This window comes from Lasiosphaeria miniovina (assembly GCF_030549165.1).
Source record: "Lasiosphaeria miniovina strain SMH2392-1A chromosome Unknown B0T26scaffold_1, whole genome shotgun sequence".
In the NCBI taxonomy this organism is placed as follows: domain Eukaryota; kingdom Fungi; phylum Ascomycota; class Sordariomycetes; order Sordariales; family Lasiosphaeriaceae; genus Lasiosphaeria; species Lasiosphaeria miniovina.
In genome coordinates, this window is record NW_026848220.1 from 7,810,568 (window position 1) to 7,827,690 (window position 17,123).

A 17,123-nucleotide genomic window follows, 5' to 3' on the forward strand; every position below is an offset into this window, starting at 1 on the left:
GTTCACGGGCCTTCCCGATCGACAACCCGCGAGAAGCCGTTCGTGAAGATCGAAAATGTGATAGGGTTTCGTGTCTGGGCAGGACGGAGGGCCGAAATTCCGTCTCACATTACGAAGAGCAGTTCCACTTCTATTCCGGGCAAGAAAAAGTGAGCACATTGTCTTTCTGTCTTGGGCCGCCGCCCTTGGTACAATGACAACTGTCCCAGCCACGTCGCCGAGGATGTAAAGGGGGAATGAGTGGGTGAGGTGGGGAACTAACTGAGAGGATGGCTGCAAGATAGCTGAGGTTTTTGCGACAGGTTCGACGCTTTGAGGATCTCGCGGATACTGTTGAGCATCTCTGTGTAGCTCTGCTGCGGGTCCCTCCTGAGCGCCTCGATAAAGGCATGCGACATGGCGCCCGTGGCCTTCGAGTTCACTTTCGTGTCGGCACTGCGAAAGGTGGACGACTTAGCACACGACCGCCTTTGGCCAAAAGGGTTCGAGGTTCGGGGTGGGAGGCTGTTTAAGATGGAGTGGAAACAGAAAGGAAACTCACGATGTTTGGTCGTCCTTGCTTCCACTCCACATAACAACGTCCGCAGCAGACGTTTTTGTCCGTTTGGTCTGTTCGTAGGCTTTATTACCTGTCAGAGCTGACTTGGCTAGGGACATAAACGTGCTGCCGAAGCTCTCTATGGCCTTGTCGGTACCGCCTTTGGCCAAATCGCTAAAGACCTGGAGAAGGCCCTGACCGGCCTCGGCAGCCAGGTTCGGTGTTTTGAGCACGCCTTGGGTGCTGTACAGGTAAGGAAGGTCCATCACAGAGCCCGAGTGGCAGCTGTCGAAGATTGCTGTCAGACGCACGCCAGCCTTTAGCGGCTTGACCACGACGTCGTGGATCTGGTCGTCGACAATGGATTGGTGGGTCTGTTCCCAGTCGACGGGGTAAATGACCTCATCTTGGCCATCCTCCTCGTCGCCATCCTTGTCCACTGTCTGTCCACCATGGCCTATGGTGTTTTGCGCGCCCGGTTAGCAGGTTTTCACTCCCCCTGAGAGCTGTGGAATACACATTAGACAAGCAGCTTACCGGAATAGTGTAAGAACAGCGCGTCGTTGGCTTCAGCACCCGTGACAAGCCAGGTCATGGCGCGCAAGATGTTGGCCTTGGTGGGTTGGAAGTTGGGATCGCTCTGGTCATCGGTGAGCATAACCATGTCTTCCGGCCTGTACCTGTGTTCCTTGATGAGGTAGTCGCGTAGGTTCAGTGCGTCGTTAATGCACCCGTGCAGTGGGCTCTTCTGGCCCGTGTAGTTGATTCCTATCAACAAGGCCTTGCGCTTGCCAGAGCAGTCAGAGTACTGGAACGTGTAGTCAATGCCTTGGACAAACTGCTGCTGGCCCGCTGGCGGACGGGCAGCGCGGGCTCGAGGGTAGCCGTATTGATCAAGGTTCTGCGGAGGAGAATTTGGCGGTGGGTTGTGCGGGTGCTGCGGGCCATAACCTGGCTGGTAACCATACGGTCCGCCCTGGTAGTACTGCTGAGGCGGTGGTTGCTGACCCCATTGCTGCGCAGGTTGTTGGTATCCATCGTACCCCCCAGGCTGTCCCCCTTGTTGATAATATCCGTTGTCTTGTTGTCTGTCAGGACCATGGTTTGCGCCGGGCCACCCGTTATATGCCATTGTGTTCGGAGAAGTTGAAGGGCGCAAAGGGATGGCGGCGCAGGACGAGTCTCGGGAGTAGACAGAGATCAGACTGATCGGACTCGGATAAATTTTAGGGCAGGTCTTGCTTGACCTTTGTGAGTTGAAGCAGAGGTTGATGATGGGAGAGCGGACGAGCGGGAGGCGTTTTAGTTTGTGCTTCTGTAAGGTTTGTCGGAGGTCGAACAACTCGGTTTCAGCTCAGCGGCGCCGTTGCCGCGCCATCACGTTGGCGCCCTCTCCGGAAGTGGAGGGGCACTTTTTTGCGCCTAGGTCGCCCCTCTCCCAACGCGGGGGGCGCAGTGGGGGATTCTCCAACGAGCTACGAGAGCACAGGGCAACGAGCTAGCACCCGACCCCGCACGCGTCAGCCCAATCCGTCTGACGGTCTCCTCCACAAACGTAACAAGAACACGACGGAATCGAATGCCATCATCCCTCTAGTATTAGTTGGCCAGGTGGGCTTTCGCTTGTGCAACCTAGGTAGTCCAATTTCTTGTTCATATAGGTATTGATCAACTGCTGAAACCCCAGCCAACGAACTAAGACAAAGGCATCTATCTCTCCACCCAAACAGCCAACATGCATCCCCGAAAAAAAGACTAAAGAGGTAGATTATTCGTCGTATGCTTCTTCGTACTCTTCCTCATACTCTTCCCGTGCTTCCTCAACCTCTTCACGATCACTGCTAGATGACGAGGCTGCATCGTCTAATGCCTCCTGATACTCCTCCCGGGCCTCTTGCAGTGACTCCCGGTCGCTGCTATCGATATCTTCGTCTCGCGGCGGCGGACTTTGGTAATACTCTGTCTGGTACTCGGCCGGCACGGGTGCGATGACTGGCGCGCCGCGGCGGTGTCCACCATGATCCGAGTCCGAATCCGAGTCTGAAGAGCCGGAAGAGTGTGAACGGGAGCCATGAGAGCCTCCGGAGCCGCCTAAAACCACAGTGTCATGTCAGTTCATGGCTCATTGGCTTATGATGTGGGTTAATATGCAGCTACTCACCCTGTTCATGCGACTTGAACGCTTTGCCGACGGCATCGATAGCCAGGCCACCTGCGGCGCCCTTGAGGAAGCCGCCGGGACCCTTGGTCTTGTTCTTTCCATGGTCGCCCGAAATGGAACTGTACCCGGCTCCGGGAATCGGATGAGCCGCCCCGCTGGAGCTATAGCCAGGGTTTTGGCTGGCACCGTGTACGTCATTGCCGATGCTCCGGGAGTGGTCATAACCAGGCGCTTCCCATTGCGAGTTGCCCGTGGCCTGGTCGACGTAATACCAGTGCTGGTATCGCTCGTCCCACTCCGGTACCCAGCCGGTCGGGATGGGGGGCTTGTCAGGGGGTGGTTGGTAGTGCGGGCGGGGCCGCTGGCTTGGAGCGGGCGCTGGCGCCGAGTACCCTTCGTAGGCCTGCGGGTTCGGGCCGCCGCCGCCGTATTGCTGAGGCGGCGGATAGTTTCCTGCGACCCGATCTCGTAAGATGACGCCATCCCAGACCAGGGACAGTACGGGGGGATATTTTCGGGTGGGAGTTGCGGGAAGCGCTTAATTACTCACCGTCGCGTGTTCTCTCGTCCTTGCGATCGGGCGCGAACCCGAAGCGGGAGAAATCGTCGGTCAGATTGTTGAAATACGACATGGCGATCTTGCGCCAATGTGTGGATACGAATAACTTCAGGTAGCTAGAACGAGGGAAGGGTCCGGCGATTAGGCCTTCCTGGTGGGATTGTATAGGACAACAACGAGTTATGAAGCAAAGAGTTATTTGCCGAGGATTGAAAAGGACTCGATTCGTTGTTATAATTATTTACTTGCAGCGCTCAGCTTCAGCCTCAGTCTGCAGCAAACATGCACCCTCGCCTCCCGGCCGCTGTGCTTTTCCAGCTCCATGCTCGCTGCCAACTAATGGACGGGCAGGGTCTTGAACCCCGCGGCCGCAACTCATAGGTACCTAAGCGAGCAAGTAATTGGGCCTTTCATGGCTTGGCGTCTGATAAGACCTGCCCACGGTGCACAAGGCCTTAGCGCGGGCCACGATCGTCGCCGCCTATTCTCTCCAGAGCCTCGAGCATGACAACCGAATTACCGCGGATGACCTGGAGAAGCAGTCAATTAGCACCTCTTGTGGCATGAAATTGTAAGCCAAAATTGTTATCAAAACGTACCACCATGCCGAGACTCTCCTTCTCACCACCTTCCTTCTCCTCGACCGCATCGTCTAGAACAATGTTCAGGAAGACCTATCGCCGGGGTTTATTGGTTAGTGATTGCATTCGTGCTTCGAGGGGAGGGCCGGGCAGGGTAGCGCACATCGTATCCACGAAGAACACCGATGACCTTCCGGCTTCCGTTGAGCTGGACGAACAGTCTCTTGTCGAGATACTGTGTAAGTGGGTCAGCGTGCTTCAAAAAGCTGCGACGCTCTGGAGAGGAGCTGTCACATACTTTCTTGAGTTCGGGTTGAGCGGGAGCCATTGTGCTGTTCGGTCGCAATTCTTCTCGTGCAGAAGCTTGAATGACGGTTGTGGATGCGGCAGCCGTCACGGTGTAGGCGCGGGGCGCGTCGCGGTTTCTTGGGGAAATTCAAATTCCTGAGGAGCTCGGGCCATGTGCAAGTGGAGAACTTCCCGATAAGATAAGGCTGCGGCAGGGCAGGCAAGCATGCTGCGCCAGTTGACGAGCTCTCGCACTCCGTAGTACTGTGCAATAAGGCAGACAACTACTCGGATTTTCGCAATTGATCAAAGCCACGCCAAAATCGGAACCGTTCGTTAAAACTAGATACCAACAACTCGCGATGAGCTCGTTTGGCGCGAAGCGCAAGCCGCGCATTATCCAAACACTCGACGACGAAGACGACGATGCGAGCCTTTTGATCGGAGGCAGCGAGGGCACTAAAGATAGTGAGTAGCCAAGCTGCACTGCCATAGCATGCTATGATACATCACTTTGCTGATACCATGAACTAAAAAAAGAACAAGCAAGCTGATGCGCTGCCCCAGTTCCCATAGCGCCGATCAAATTCGGACGCAACAAACCTTCTAAATCCTCGTCTCTCCGGAAAAGCATCAATTTCAACGACAAGGACGAAACCCACGCTGGTGATAGCAGCATCCTTGGTAGAGATGTCGGGACAGCTTCTTCGACCAACGAGGACGACGACGGCGCATCGTCAGTAGCCATACAGCCATCGCTCAGCCGTTCCGGCTCTACGAAACAGAAGAAACGGGCGTCCACATCCCGCCTCTCGTTTGGGCCAAGCGAGCCGGCAAGCACTATCGAAGGCGACAGCACCAGCGGACAGCCCGAAATTTCCACGCCCCGGAAGACGCTCAGTCAACGGGCGCTCGAGAACAACGCGCTACGTAAATCCGCTTCCTCCCAAGGCCTTGCCCTGCGCTTTGGCGCTGAAGAGGAGCGTCCGAGGTACAGCAAAGAGTATCTCGAAGAACTCCAGAGTTCGACACCCAACACGCCTCAGAACCTAGCGTCGCTACGCGTCGCCGACGACGGCGATGTTATGGACCTAGACCCGTCGGAGCTCGACGGGGCTCTGATCGTGCAGTCGCAAGACGTGACCTGGCGGTCGCCATCTGGCCAGGCACTCGTGGCACAGCGACCTCCGGCCAACGCAAACATCCTCACAGAGGCTGAGATCCGCGAGCGCAAAGAGCGGCGCTTGCGACTAGCCCACGAAGCCGAGTTCATCTCGCTCGAGGGTGGCTCGGACGAGGAGGAAGAGGGGTCTGGCCGCGTGTCAGTCCGGTTCGAGTCCAAGAAGAAGGCATCCGAGTCGCGGCTGATCGCCGAGGATGAGGATCTCGGTGAAGGCTACGACGAGTTCGTGTCGGACGGCGGGCTCGCGCTGGGCCGGAAAGCCGAGCGCGAGGCGGAGAAGCGGCACCGGCAAGAGATGGCGGAACTGATCGGCGCCGCCGATGGTGGCTCTGACGCGGAGAGCGACGACAGCGAGGCAGAGCGGCGGGCAGCCTACGAAGCTGCACAGCGACGGGCGGGCTTAGGCGGTCTGCATAGACTAGACGATGAAGGCGGCATGGATAGCGGCGGTGGCGTCAACATAATCCCGCGCATGAAACCGCTGCCCGAGCTGCAAGATGTTCTACAGCGTATGCGCAGTCTTGTGCAGGGCTTGGAGGACGAGGCGGCGAGGAAGCGGGCGAGGATAGCAGACCTCGAGAAGGAACGGGCAGAAATTTTAGCCCGTGAGAACGAGGTGCAGGAGGAACTGAACAAGACCAGCGCCAAATACCAGGCTGTCATGGGCAGTGCTGCCGCTGCTGGTGATATGGCCAAGCTGGTGTCACAGTCGCCGCTGAGGCCATTACCGCCTGGCATGGCGGGCGACTTTCCTGTCGAGCGCGGTCTCGAGAGCTTTGGTACTCCAACCAAGAGACCAGACGTGGAGATGACTTGAATGAGTACTGGTTTGTCTTAACATTTCACAATGAATATATACGCGATCGTGAATTCATGCTCTTATTTAGATCAATATAGCGCAAGGGGTGGTCATCTGTGTCCTTGTATGCTTTCTCCCAAGGGCAGCAGATAGGTCTAGAAAAAAAAAGAAAATACGGAGCACTCTTGCTGCTCCCAAGAGAAATGTACCTTCACCAATGCCAACGCCGTGTAGCGATACAACCAATATGGTACAACCGGCAGGCCGATAATGCCTCCACTGATTACACTTGCAGGCGCATCTCGTGATGCTTGCCCAGCTTCCTAAACCCACATACCATAAGCATGAACCTCTTTGAAACGACACGCCTGTTTGCAGTAACACGGACTCAACTTCTCATTCGACAGGTTTCCATTGTCCGCTCACCCTACTTTGTCCTACTCACACCGGCCCCAATGACGCCAGGCAGCTGCTCCTCGCCAACACTAAACAGCAGCCCGATGGCAGCGGTGACGACGCCAACGATGGTGACTGTAAATCCCGTGAGCAGCCAGAACGGCACGCTGATGTCCTTCTTTTGGCACATGCTGCCGCCCCAGTATATCGTCTGATTAAAAATCTCGCCACCCTCGATCGAAGGCACGCACGAGCAGCTGAAGCACGCATTTGTCGAGTTCTCGCCATATTTGTTGACGCACTGGCCGTGACTAGTACAGTTGCCGGTCCCCGCCATGCAGCTGTTGAACGTGGTGAAACACTGCGGCGCGGACTTAAATTTCTGGGGCCGTGGGCGCTCGTCGTCGACTACTCCTTCGTCCAAGGCCGTGGGTGGGGCACTGGTCGGAAACGAGACGGTCTCGTCGGCAATCACCGTCTCGGACTCGCCGCGACGACGCAGGTCGGACTGAGCAAGCCCTGCAGCGGCGCTCCAGTCGTTCAGCTTGGACGAGCGGGTCGATTCCGGCATCAGAACAAGCACTGCTTCGAGGTCGCCGACCCGAACAAACTTGCTCAGCCGGGAGAGATTGTCGAGAAGAACTTGGAACGTCTCCGGAGACTATAACTATAGCGTGAGCAGGCTGACGGCAGAACAGAGCTGTTGAGGGGTCAATATTGGGTGTGTAAATACCTTGGCGAGGTCGTATCTTACAACCGAGGACGGCCCGTCCCAGCAGTTCATGTTGGAGGGGTTGATGACAGATTTGACGTCACACTGTGATGCAGAAGATATTCCCAGATTCTTGAAGAGCGTCATCAACCGGTCGTTTGCCAACGCGGACGGAGGGTCGGATATAGTGAAAACCGTATGCTGCTGTTCTTCGCCGAGCGCTCTCTCTAGCTGTGTGGTGTGCTGGGGGGTAACCCCCTCGAGGATAACCACAAGCTGGGCCGCCTCAATCGTATCTGGTTCCACAAACAGCGGTGTTGGGTTTCGGCCGTACGTTGCGATGTACTCGACGACTGTCTCGGAGTCGAAGGAGCTGGGGATATCGCGCAAGTCGCTGCCATAGCGGTGTCGCGATGTCTGCGCGGGCGATTAGTATATCTTGGGGCAAACATCGACGGGTGATTGACGGACCCTCTGCAAGAGGATGTGGCGTGCGACTTCCTTGGGTAGCGAGTGTCTCTCGGGCGAGGCGCTCTGCTGCTTGTTCTGGAAGACGAACACGTCGGCCCGCTGCTGGGTTGCTCCAACGGCAAGCCCTGGCAGAGCTGCCGCTACGATGCCCGCAAGGATCCTCATTTCGAATGGCGCCCGGGGAGATGTGGCTGGGGGCGTCGAGAACAATTTGGAGTAGGCTGATCGATTGATGGTTTGACGCTTGGTGCCGGGACGCTTGGTGCCGGGTTGGAGCTTTCGATGTTCCCGTCTTGGAGTTGACGTTGGCGGTGCAGGGGATCCGAGCTTTGGGGGCCGCGGCGGTCCACCTGGCCTGAGCCACCTCCGTTGTTTGCCTGCCGGGAGCCGACTCCCAACATACATACAGGGGACGAGCGACCTTGGTGCACAGTGCTCAGACACTGTTTTGATACGAACCACTTATCCGTAATACCGCTGAATCAGGTAAAATGCATCTATTTTAAATAAAATAATATATTACATGAGTCTCCGGAGAGTTCCTTTACTTGTTCGGCCTGTAAATCAAACTGCAAAGGCGCACCGGAGTGATCTTTTGTTACACTGTTTGTTGTCCGCGTCATGGCGTCTCGCCTCGCCTCGCTCCCACACCTTAGCGGTATTGGCCATTCGCCCAGTGTCTGACCCCACCAGACTGATTCGCACTGTCGAGGCTCTTGTCGCTCACACTGTACCCTGTGCCCGAGCCAAGTCGAAGCCACACTGAGTTGGAAACCCGACGACGGACGTGGTGCTTTCGGACCTGGGCACTCTGCACAGAAAGCTTACTGGCAAAGGTAACGGCACCTGCATTCCTTTCGCCATCTCTTCTTCAACCCGACATCCATCTGAACCCATTTGCAACTACCGACTTCCTCTGCAAGCGGGCTCCCCCGGCGAGTGTCCTGCGCGCTGGATCGAGCACAAGCAGTCTCGACGCCTTCCCACCCTCGCTTTTCTGCCCGCAGCGGCCACGGCGACGGCACGCCGTCTCTATCGCCTCCATGGGTTCCATTACCAGACCGTTGAGGGTGATCTTCCACAAGACGAAATTATCTCTTCCAAAGGACGCCCCAACAGTGATAAGGGTTCAGAGGGTCAGGATTAAGAACGTGTCCCGACGGAAGTACGAGACTCACTCAACCGCGCCCCGCCCCCCCTCTCCCCCCCTTCGCCTTCCTCGCAGAGCCTTGCTGACAGGGTGTTTTCCGTCAGGCGAATCCTGTTCTGGACTTTCAACCTCTACCTGATACATTACATAACCACATACACCGTCAACATGTTGGAGGAGGCCGAGAAAAATGATCCAATAGTTAATGAGGAGCCGGTGAACCTCTTCTTCCCCCTGCCGTTGACTACCAAGGTCCACCCACCGGAACCCTACACGGGTAACAGCCCGGAATGGAGGGAATTTGTGAGGATATCTACGGACCGTGAGCTACAGAACAAAATCAGAGGTATGAGACACGGGAAAGGCATGGCGCAAGTTGCCAAATGGCTGGCTAACCACCTGGCTAGATATGCTCGCCGGCATTGTACTATCAGCCGCATCCAACAATGCGCCGCTCGTGTCGAGGTGTGGCAAAGACTTGAAGCTGAGGAGGGTCTGGATCGATCTCGACTATCCGTACAAGGCTCCGCCCGAGTTTGAACGATCTGGGTATGTTGGGGCCAGCATTTGTGGTTTAATGAGCATTGCGCTGACATCAGCCCGGTCTGAAGCATTCTTATTACGGATGACACGGTCGAAATTGCCACGCGACCTATCGCGGCGTCGCACGCCAAGCTGCTGGAGCGAATATTCTGGCCTCAGCCTATGGCGCTGTCGTTTTGGGAATTCGGCAAGACTTTGGTGCGACAAACAGCCAGCGACGTTGCGAGGTACTTTGGCATGGATGTTCCCGGGTCCTCTGGGAACTACGTGAATGGGCCGGCACCTGGCGGCCCTGCAACCCTTCCTGCATCTCAAAATGCCCAAGTGCAGAAGGCGCTGGAACAGCTTCGGCAGCAGGCGACGAAGCGGCCGGAGGAGGTTAAGAACCCGGGTGCGATGACAGCAGAAACGTCACCTTCAAATACAGCTGGCAAAGTCACAGAGGCAGGGAAAGTGTCTGGCGAGCGCTTCACCGGCGAGAACAAGATACGCAGCTTCACCGACAGTCCGTGGGAGGCGTTCAAGAAAAAGTACAACCAGGTATGGAAGCCAACAAGAGAGCTCCCGCCGCGCGGTTGTGTTGCGGTCTCTGGCCTGATTGAACTCGAGAGTTCGAAGGCCTACGTCGTTATTGACGTCTTTGGCTGGTACAACCCGACGACAAGGAAATACGACGCGAGGAGCCTATGGATGTCGCTTAGGAAGATGCAGTACAAGAAGCAGGCTCCACTAGCCTGAGCTGATTCGGGTTTTCCCGATGGCTCAAGGCGTTGGGTTTGCTGACACGGCTTCGGTAGAAGCATTCTCCTTTCCTCTCTGATACCCACTTAACCTTTTTCGGCGTGTGCGTGTGCCAAAAGCACAACCACATTACCACCACCAGCATGGAAGCGGCGTTTGATGATTCGGGGGGGCCAAATTTCGATAAGAAAGGATGTTATTCACCAGCGGGATTGAAAGCAGCGCTCTTGGTTTTGCACTTTTATTTAGATATCATAGACACAGCCTTCTGTGAAGGCTCGGGGCAGGGGTCATGGCAACATTCTGAGGTTTCGAAATCGACAGCGTCACAAAATATATCTTCCCAATTCCGTACACCTACCCAACCATGCCGGCAGCAGTGACGGCAGGCCAGGAAAACAAAGGATATCAGCTAGACGGGCGCACATCAAGACCAGCATATTTACCAGAACAGAAGGGAGTCACGGATCATATCTGCCTGGGCCGCGCAGCTGGGACACAGGGGTCTGCAGAGTCCGGGTTTCCATCTCCTTGACGGGCTTTAGACTGGTGAGAACATGTCGATGGAATGTTTTGACCTACCAAGGTTCGAAATGCGAAAGCTTAATCTCGAGCCGTGCCAGCAACAACTCAGCGTTCACGCGCTAACAGGCGACCGGACGGAGGAGACGGCGAGAGTCCCGGCCGTAGTTGAAGAGAGTTTGACAGCGAGCTCCCAACGGCCTGCCGTTGCGAACGAACCGAACTTGGCCGTTCATGCACACCCGAGGTGTTCTAGCCTCCATACCATGGGTAAATGGCAGATACCCTCCCCGAAACCGTCCAGCGTCACTAACGTACAGCCTGCAGGCACGCCATCTCTAGTATCAGGAGATACAATACGCCCAGGCCAGAAATATGAGAGGCAAATAAGCTTTGCCTCTTTCGAGTGGAAGAGACAGCATGCCACCTGCTCTCGTCCTATCCCTCGAAAGGCAATCGAGCGTCAACCCCCGTACCCGTCTAGCCAGGACAGGAGCATCTCGTGCGTTTGGGGAGCCAGAGCCAGGCCACATATGCACATCATGGAGCCCGCTGGGTTAAAGTTTGTAGCGTGCATCTACAGGTTCCTGTCGATACTAGGGGTCGCTGCTGTCATAGCTGGCACATCCTTTTCTCATGGCCGTATTGGCGTCCTTGTCGGCTTTCCGTTCCGCAATTCTAGTCCCCAAAGCATCTGCCACTACTGCTGCCAGTGCCCAGGAGACAGCCTCGACGGTCTTGTCGAAGCTTGTCGGGATCTTGGGCTCAGAACATCTCGCCATACCCCTGCCCTGCGGCCGTACCGCCCCCTGGAACGCTCTCGGCCCTCGACTTCGAAAGTTAAGGCCCCGCCCTGTCTGTTCATGGATTGTAGGGCCGTATTCTCTAGGTTGATGTTATACTTGAGCCCAGTCTGGCTGCTTTGGAGATATAAGCCGGAAAGATCTCATTCTAGTTGCTTGTCATTCGCGACTTGTGCTTTAACCACAGATTTCACCGTCACTCATCGGGATTCGCATTCGAGTCGAGTTGGACACCCCCATACAGAGAGACCTTGCTGCAATGGAACCGCCAGTTGAGGCCCAGAGCCCGGCGATGCTCGAGACTCAGAACCCATTGATCAGAAGCATTGTTGCTATCTCGGGGAAGTGCGCTAGTTCTGCGCGAACCGGCAACATCTCGTCGCCACCGCCGCGGCTGAAAGGGCGTACTGGAGGTATAAATAGGGACTCGGTTGGCCCAGACGAGAAGTCGATCGTGACGACTCTGGCCCAAGTTCAAGACGGGAACGAGACGTCGACCACGCCATCGCAAAGCCATGTCTTCACCAAGCGCAAGAAGTGGCATCTCGTTTACATCGTATCGTTTGCCGGCCTGCTGTCGCCCCTCTCGAGCAACATCTACTTTCCAGCATTGGGGGTCATCGCCGATGTAGGTCCAGCAAACCGGAACCCCAACCCGCCCTGCCTTGATTATTGACACTCGTTTTGGGGAAATTCTAGGAGATACACGTCAGTGTGGCTCTGATCTCCCTTACGGTGACGGTGTACATGGCCGTTCAGGGCGTTGCACCATCGCTCTGGGGCCCCCTGAGTGACACGCACGGGCGCAGGATCACCTTCCTGAGCACGTTCGCCGTGTATCTCGTCGCCACGATCTGCCTGGCATTTAGCAAAAGCCTGGCTGGCTTGATGGTCTTTAGAGCTCTCCAGGCGGCTGGAAGTGCTGCCACCATCTCGGTTGGTGCGTATAGCAAAGCTGTCCCTCAACCCTCACCGTCTGCAGCTAGACTAACTCCTTGCTCGTGGCATGGCAGGTGCTGGTGTCATTGGGGATATCACGACGGCCAAGGAACGCGGTGGATTTATGGGAAGCTTTGGCGGCAGTGAGTGATGATAACCCCTCAATGCCCGCCGGGGGGGGCTTAGTTTGCTGACCGAGTGGGATGCACAGTCCGCATGCTGGGCCAGTCAATTGGCCCCGTCATTGGAGGTGTGGTCAGCGAGTACTTTGGCTACCACGCCATCTTTTGGTTCCTCTTTATTCTCGGTTCCGTCGCACTCCTTGTCGTGCTCCTCTTTCTTCCCGAGACGCTCCATCGCATAGCTGGCAACGGCACGGTGCCCCTCTCGGGGGTCAACCGCCCCTTCATCCACCACTCCCCCGGGGGGCATTACTGGCAGGAGAAGACGCCGAGTTCCTCCGAGGACAGGGACGAGGAGATCGCCTGCACCGCTCCCAAAATTTCCATGTCGTCCATATTGGCACCGCTTCGCTTTCTCTGTGAGAAGGACGTGTTTGCCACGCTCGCCTTTGGCGCCGTGGTCTACGCCATCTGGAGCATGATGACGGCGTCAGCGACAGCGCTGTTCCAGCCGCGCTTCCACCTCAGCAACCTCCAGGTCGGGTTAATTTTCCTGCCCAACGGCGCTGCGTGCGTCGTCGGGTCGTGTCTCACCGGCAGCCTCCTTGACCGGGACTACCGTGTTGTCGAGAACCAGTATCGCATTGCCCGCGGTCTCCCCGCGGACGTGCTGCTGGACCACAACAAGCTGACCGACTTCCCTGTGTCACGCGCGCGGCTGCGGTCGTCGTGGTATTTCGCCATCCTGTTTGTGCTCGCGGTGGGCGGATACGGGTTCGCCATGGCCAGCCCAACGCTCGACTCGAGGCAGGGCATGGCGCTGCCGTTAGTGCTGCAGTTTATCATCGCCTTCACGGCCACGGCCATATTCACCCAGAACAGCGCGCTGATGGTTGATCTGTACCCCGGCGCCGGCGCCAGCGCCACGGCCGTCAACAATCTGATCCGCTGCAGCATTGGCGCCCTGGGCGTCGCCGTCGTTCAGCTCATTATCGACGCACTCGGCACTGGGCTCGCGTTCCTCGTCTTGGCCGCCATCTCGGCCGCCATGTCACCACTGCTCTGGCTTCAATGGACTCACGGCGAGGAATGGCGCAAGGCGCGCATGAAGCGGCTCGCGTCTCGGGAGGCGGAAAACACAGCTGCTTAGCAGATGAGGGGGGCGAGAGGACAAACTAGGTGGAGCCGAGTTTTATATTTCTTTGCGCATCTTAACGGAGAATAAGAAGAGACGTGTATTGATGACTCATGCTGAAAGAAGTTTGTTGGTGGTAATTACTGGTTTTGCCGTATTCAATCATGATTCATGAGACACTTGCAGATAGAGTCTTTTATTTCTTTTTTATTTTCTTAGATCTAATAGATGGTGCTCGTGACGAGCCCCAGATTCATGCCCTTAGTGTTACTTGTTAGGCGCAGTTCTTCTAGGCTTGATTGTGACATTCTTTCTAGTACAGTTTCAACGTGTAATTAGTCTGTTCAGGGAATAATAATGGGAACAACCAAGTTGACAGGCAGATATAATTATCTAGGTAGGCCACGGCATGGAGAACAGCTGCATTATTCGACATCATTTCTCTACAGGGACACCCACACCCTTCCACAGGAGCCAACCGGGGACGCGGAGTGCATCCACCGAAGCGGCGACAAAGACGACAATTTATCCGGTCTGAGGCACAAAGGACACACAAGGGGCAGCCACCACCCCGGAGCGACTGCAATCTGGGCAATTCAGCCGGCCACAAACAGCAATCAAGCCAAGCTTTGCAGTGTCTATTGTATCAATAGCGCCGAAAGAACCATCGCATAGTATTCCCCATCTCCTGCCGCGAGATTCCGCGCCGGACAGGGGCACGCATCCCGGGAGCACCCAGACGCATATTTGCGCTCCGCTATAAATAGGAAGATGGTTAACGAGGCTCCTTTTAGAAGGCTCCGGGAAGCGAGCCGGGGGTTGCGTGGTCGCCATCTTACCAAACGCCTGGATGCCAGGAACGTTGCAGCTGCGAGCCGACAGGAAAGCTCCAATCTATCTCTACCTGTGTCCTAAATATGGACCTGGGTCAAGCCATAAAGCCCATATACCTACTGCGGTGCAAAGAATGCAAACTATCCTGGGGGTGTGATTTGGCGCTGTATCTCATGTCCTTGGTTCTTTAGCAGCAACAGCGAAAGGTCGGTCATACGCGCCTGGATAGATTCTCACGGACAGGTCACCGTGCAGCCCTCGCCATGCGGAACCCAACTCGGCGACTGCTGCTTCTCCTAGCAGCTGTCACGGCACGGACGGCATTGGCGTCGCCCAACTGCCCGCCGCTGGGCCCCGTGTTTGAAAAGCCGCAAAATTTCAACTCGAGCGCGGCGATACGGTCGGCGCTGGCCAACCTCACGCAGGCACTGACGGCGCGCGACCGAGACAACTCGGCCGCGGTGCTGGCCAACACGACCAGCTACAGTATCGAGGTGTTCAGCACGAGCGGCGACACGCCCGTTGTCTTCAGCTGGCACCACACGGCGTCGGCGCTGGCTGCCAGCAACTCATCGGCGGCCGGGGTCAAGCGCGTCGACTCCAGCACCGTCTACCGCCTGGGCAGCCTGACCAAGGTCTTCGCCGTCTACACCTGGCTCGCCCAGGACGGCGACGCCAAGTGGAACGAACCAATCACCAAGTACGTGCCCGAGCTGGCCGCCGCTGCCGAGAGGGCCAAGGCCGAGAACGACCCCGTCAAGAACGTCCCGTGGCAGGACGTCACCATCGGTGCACTTGCATCGCAGCTGTCGGGGGCCATCAGAGACTGTGAGGCCTGTCCTGTGCAATAAACATGCTTGCTGACAGCGAGCTGCGGCTAACCACCTTGTTTCGCAGACGGGCTGCTGGGCGAGCTGTCGCAGCAGATCAATCAGAGCACGGCCGTGTCGCTGGGGCTTCCACCCCTGAATAGCTCCGACCCGATGCTGAATCCGTGCGGCCAGTGGCCGCTGTGCAACCGGACCCGTAAGGCCCCAGAGGCGCAGACCCAGCCCCTGATGAAAACAAATTTCTAATTAACAATAACCTGCAGAATTCTTCGACGGGCTGCTGCAGGCATACCCGTCGTACGCGCCCTTCACAACGCCGGCGTACACCAACACGGGCTTCCAGGTCCTGGCGTACGCGCTCGAGAGCATCAAGGGCAAAAGCTTCAAATCCATGATGCAAGACAGCATCCTGAGCCCGCTGGGCCTCAACCGCACCTACTACGACAGCGCGCCCGCCGAGCAGGGCGTCATCCCTGGAAACGCGTCTGACTCGACGTGGTATTATCAGCTAGGCGACGAAAGCCCGTGGGTCTACCCTTTTCTTTTCTTTTCTTTTCTTTTCTTTTCTTTTCTTTTCTTTTCTCTTTTTTTTTTCTTCTCCATTTCCCTCACGGCCCAAATTCGGGAGGTTTACTCACGCCAAACAGGGCCGGGAATATGTACTCGTCGGTAGGCGACCTGTCGGTGCTCGGGCGGTCGATCCTGGGGTCGTCTCTCCTCGCACCAGCGCTGTCGCGGCGGTGGCTCAAGCCGGCAGCGCTGACGTCGGAGCCAGTGGCGAGCGTGGGGTACCCGTGGGGGATCCGGCGGGTGATTCTGCCGCTGGCCAACGGCAAGCGCACCGTTGACGCGTACAACAAGGCCGGGCGCATCGGCTTCTACTCGTCGCTGATCAACTTGCTGCCCGACTATGACGTCGGCTTCTCGGTGCTGATTGCCGGGCCCGCCATCCCAGGCAACAGCAACTTCAACCTCGCCGACTTCATCGGCGTGCGCCTCGTGCCCGCGCTCGAGGCCGCGGCACGCGAGCAGGCCAACGCCAAGTACGCGGGCGACTACCGCTCGGTGTCGACCAACTCGTCGCTGCGCCTGACCACGCAGGACGACCGGCCGGGGCTGGGCATCGAGAACTGGCTGAGCAACGGCACTGACATGCAGACGACGGCCGTGGTGCTGGCGGCCGGGTACACGGGCGTGCAGCCGAGCATCCGGCTGTACCCGACGGGGCTCGAGACGGTGCGGGCCGACGGCTCGCGCAGCGCCGCCTTCAAGGCCACGTTTGAGGACGTCGGCCTGCCTGCCCGCAACGACATGTTCTCGACCGACTGCGGCAGCTGGGTCACGCTAACGAGCGTCACGTACGGCACCCAGTCGCTCGACGAGTTCGTCTTTGAGATTGACAGGGCCGGCAAGGTTGTAAGCATCGAGTCTCCGGCTTTGAGGGTGGTTATGCAGAAGACGTAGGTAAGGCAGTCGATGGCCGCGCTATTGCTTGTGTAATTATTTCGGAGTCGTTCAAAAAGAATAAAAAAGGGAAAGAATTTAAAAATTCTTGAGTGCCAGGAATTGATTGGTTGAGTCTGGAACCGAGACTCTGACTTGACATGGGCGCGCATTATCGTATACGAGATAATGCTCATAATTGTCCAGGGTTTATGTCATGCTGTTTAAAACGAGGCCCGTTAACACTTAACCCTACAGCAACGCCTTCATCCTAACCACCCCGCCCATTGCTTTCGGTATTTATTATATGATCTGCAACGGATAAGAAACTCGGGTTTGTAAGGAACTCTCTGTGGCATTGTTCTGATTTCAT

General features: G+C 56.7%; 10 protein-coding genes across 10 annotated transcripts; 6 read left to right on the forward strand and 4 right to left on the reverse strand.

Moving 5' to 3' along the window:
* Positions 1-257: 257 nt before the first annotated feature.
* Positions 258-1,955, reverse strand: B0T26DRAFT_798871 (caspase domain-containing protein; the record flags this gene model as incomplete). Its single annotated transcript, XM_060446958.1, has 3 exons — positions 1,076-1,955; positions 542-995; positions 258-468 (listed from the first exon to the last, which is right to left on the reverse strand). The coding sequence occupies exons 1-3, from the start codon at positions 1,668-1,670 to the stop codon at positions 258-260; spliced, it is 1,260 nt and encodes a 419-aa protein (XP_060304128.1). The 5' UTR covers positions 1,671-1,955.
* A 145-nt stretch (positions 1,956-2,100) lies between these two features.
* B0T26DRAFT_691278 (uncharacterized protein) lies at positions 2,101-3,455 on the reverse strand. The gene is made up of 3 exons (XM_060441114.1): positions 3,250-3,455; positions 2,700-3,152; positions 2,101-2,629 (listed from the first exon to the last, which is right to left on the reverse strand). Exons 1-3 carry the CDS (start codon positions 3,329-3,331, stop codon positions 2,307-2,309), a joined length of 858 nt encoding a protein of 285 aa, XP_060304129.1. The 5' UTR covers positions 3,332-3,455; the 3' UTR covers positions 2,101-2,306.
* B0T26DRAFT_691281 (uncharacterized protein) lies at positions 3,456-4,296 on the reverse strand. The gene is made up of 4 exons (XM_060441115.1): positions 4,138-4,296; positions 4,003-4,074; positions 3,858-3,932; positions 3,456-3,788 (listed from the first exon to the last, which is right to left on the reverse strand). Exons 1-4 carry the CDS (start codon positions 4,165-4,167, stop codon positions 3,714-3,716), a joined length of 252 nt encoding a protein of 83 aa, XP_060304130.1. The 5' UTR covers positions 4,168-4,296; the 3' UTR covers positions 3,456-3,713.
* Positions 4,297-4,489: 193 nt separating this feature from the next.
* On the forward strand, positions 4,490-6,127 carry B0T26DRAFT_747065 (nineteen complex-related protein 2-domain-containing protein; the record flags this gene model as incomplete). The annotated part of the gene is made up of 2 exons (XM_060444793.1): positions 4,490-4,595; positions 4,695-6,127. The coding sequence occupies 2 exons, from the start codon at positions 4,490-4,492 to the stop codon at positions 6,125-6,127; spliced, it is 1,539 nt and encodes a 512-aa protein (XP_060304131.1).
* Positions 6,128-6,536: 409 nt separating this feature from the next.
* On the reverse strand, positions 6,537-7,853 carry B0T26DRAFT_631043 (uncharacterized protein; the record flags this gene model as incomplete). Its single annotated transcript, XM_060436312.1, has 3 exons — positions 6,537-7,166; positions 7,239-7,634; positions 7,689-7,853. 3 exons carry the CDS (start codon positions 7,851-7,853, stop codon positions 6,537-6,539), a joined length of 1,191 nt encoding a protein of 396 aa, XP_060304132.1.
* A 1,207-nt stretch (positions 7,854-9,060) lies between these two features.
* B0T26DRAFT_99618 (uncharacterized protein) lies at positions 9,061-10,399 on the forward strand. Its single transcript, XM_060448194.1, has 2 exons — positions 9,061-9,387; positions 9,450-10,399. The coding sequence occupies exons 1-2, from the start codon at positions 9,248-9,250 to the stop codon at positions 10,117-10,119; spliced, it is 810 nt and encodes a 269-aa protein (XP_060304133.1). The 5' UTR covers positions 9,061-9,247; the 3' UTR covers positions 10,120-10,399.
* On the forward strand, positions 10,400-11,760 carry B0T26DRAFT_99613 (uncharacterized protein). The gene is made up of 2 exons (XM_060448193.1): positions 10,400-10,914; positions 10,972-11,760. Exons 1-2 carry the CDS (start codon positions 10,680-10,682, stop codon positions 11,721-11,723), a joined length of 987 nt encoding a protein of 328 aa, XP_060304134.1. The 5' UTR covers positions 10,400-10,679; the 3' UTR covers positions 11,724-11,760.
* Positions 11,761-12,074: 314 nt separating this feature from the next.
* B0T26DRAFT_99633 (uncharacterized protein) lies at positions 12,075-12,574 on the forward strand. Its single transcript, XM_060448195.1, has one exon. The coding sequence runs from the start codon at positions 12,195-12,197 to the stop codon at positions 12,531-12,533; it is 339 nt and encodes a 112-aa protein (XP_060304135.1). The 5' UTR covers positions 12,075-12,194; the 3' UTR covers positions 12,534-12,574.
* Positions 12,575-12,783: 209 nt separating this feature from the next.
* B0T26DRAFT_691300 (major facilitator superfamily domain-containing protein) lies at positions 12,784-14,035 on the forward strand. The gene has a single exon (XM_060441116.1). It carries the CDS (start codon positions 12,894-12,896, stop codon positions 13,656-13,658), a length of 765 nt encoding a protein of 254 aa, XP_060304136.1. The 5' UTR covers positions 12,784-12,893; the 3' UTR covers positions 13,659-14,035.
* Positions 14,036-14,740: 705 nt separating this feature from the next.
* On the forward strand, positions 14,741-16,771 carry B0T26DRAFT_633621 (beta-lactamase/transpeptidase-like protein; the record flags this gene model as incomplete). Its single annotated transcript, XM_060436551.1, has 4 exons — positions 14,741-15,305; positions 15,375-15,503; positions 15,571-15,832; positions 15,955-16,771. The coding sequence occupies 4 exons, from the start codon at positions 14,741-14,743 to the stop codon at positions 16,769-16,771; spliced, it is 1,773 nt and encodes a 590-aa protein (XP_060304137.1).
* Positions 16,772-17,123: the final 352 nt, after the last annotated feature.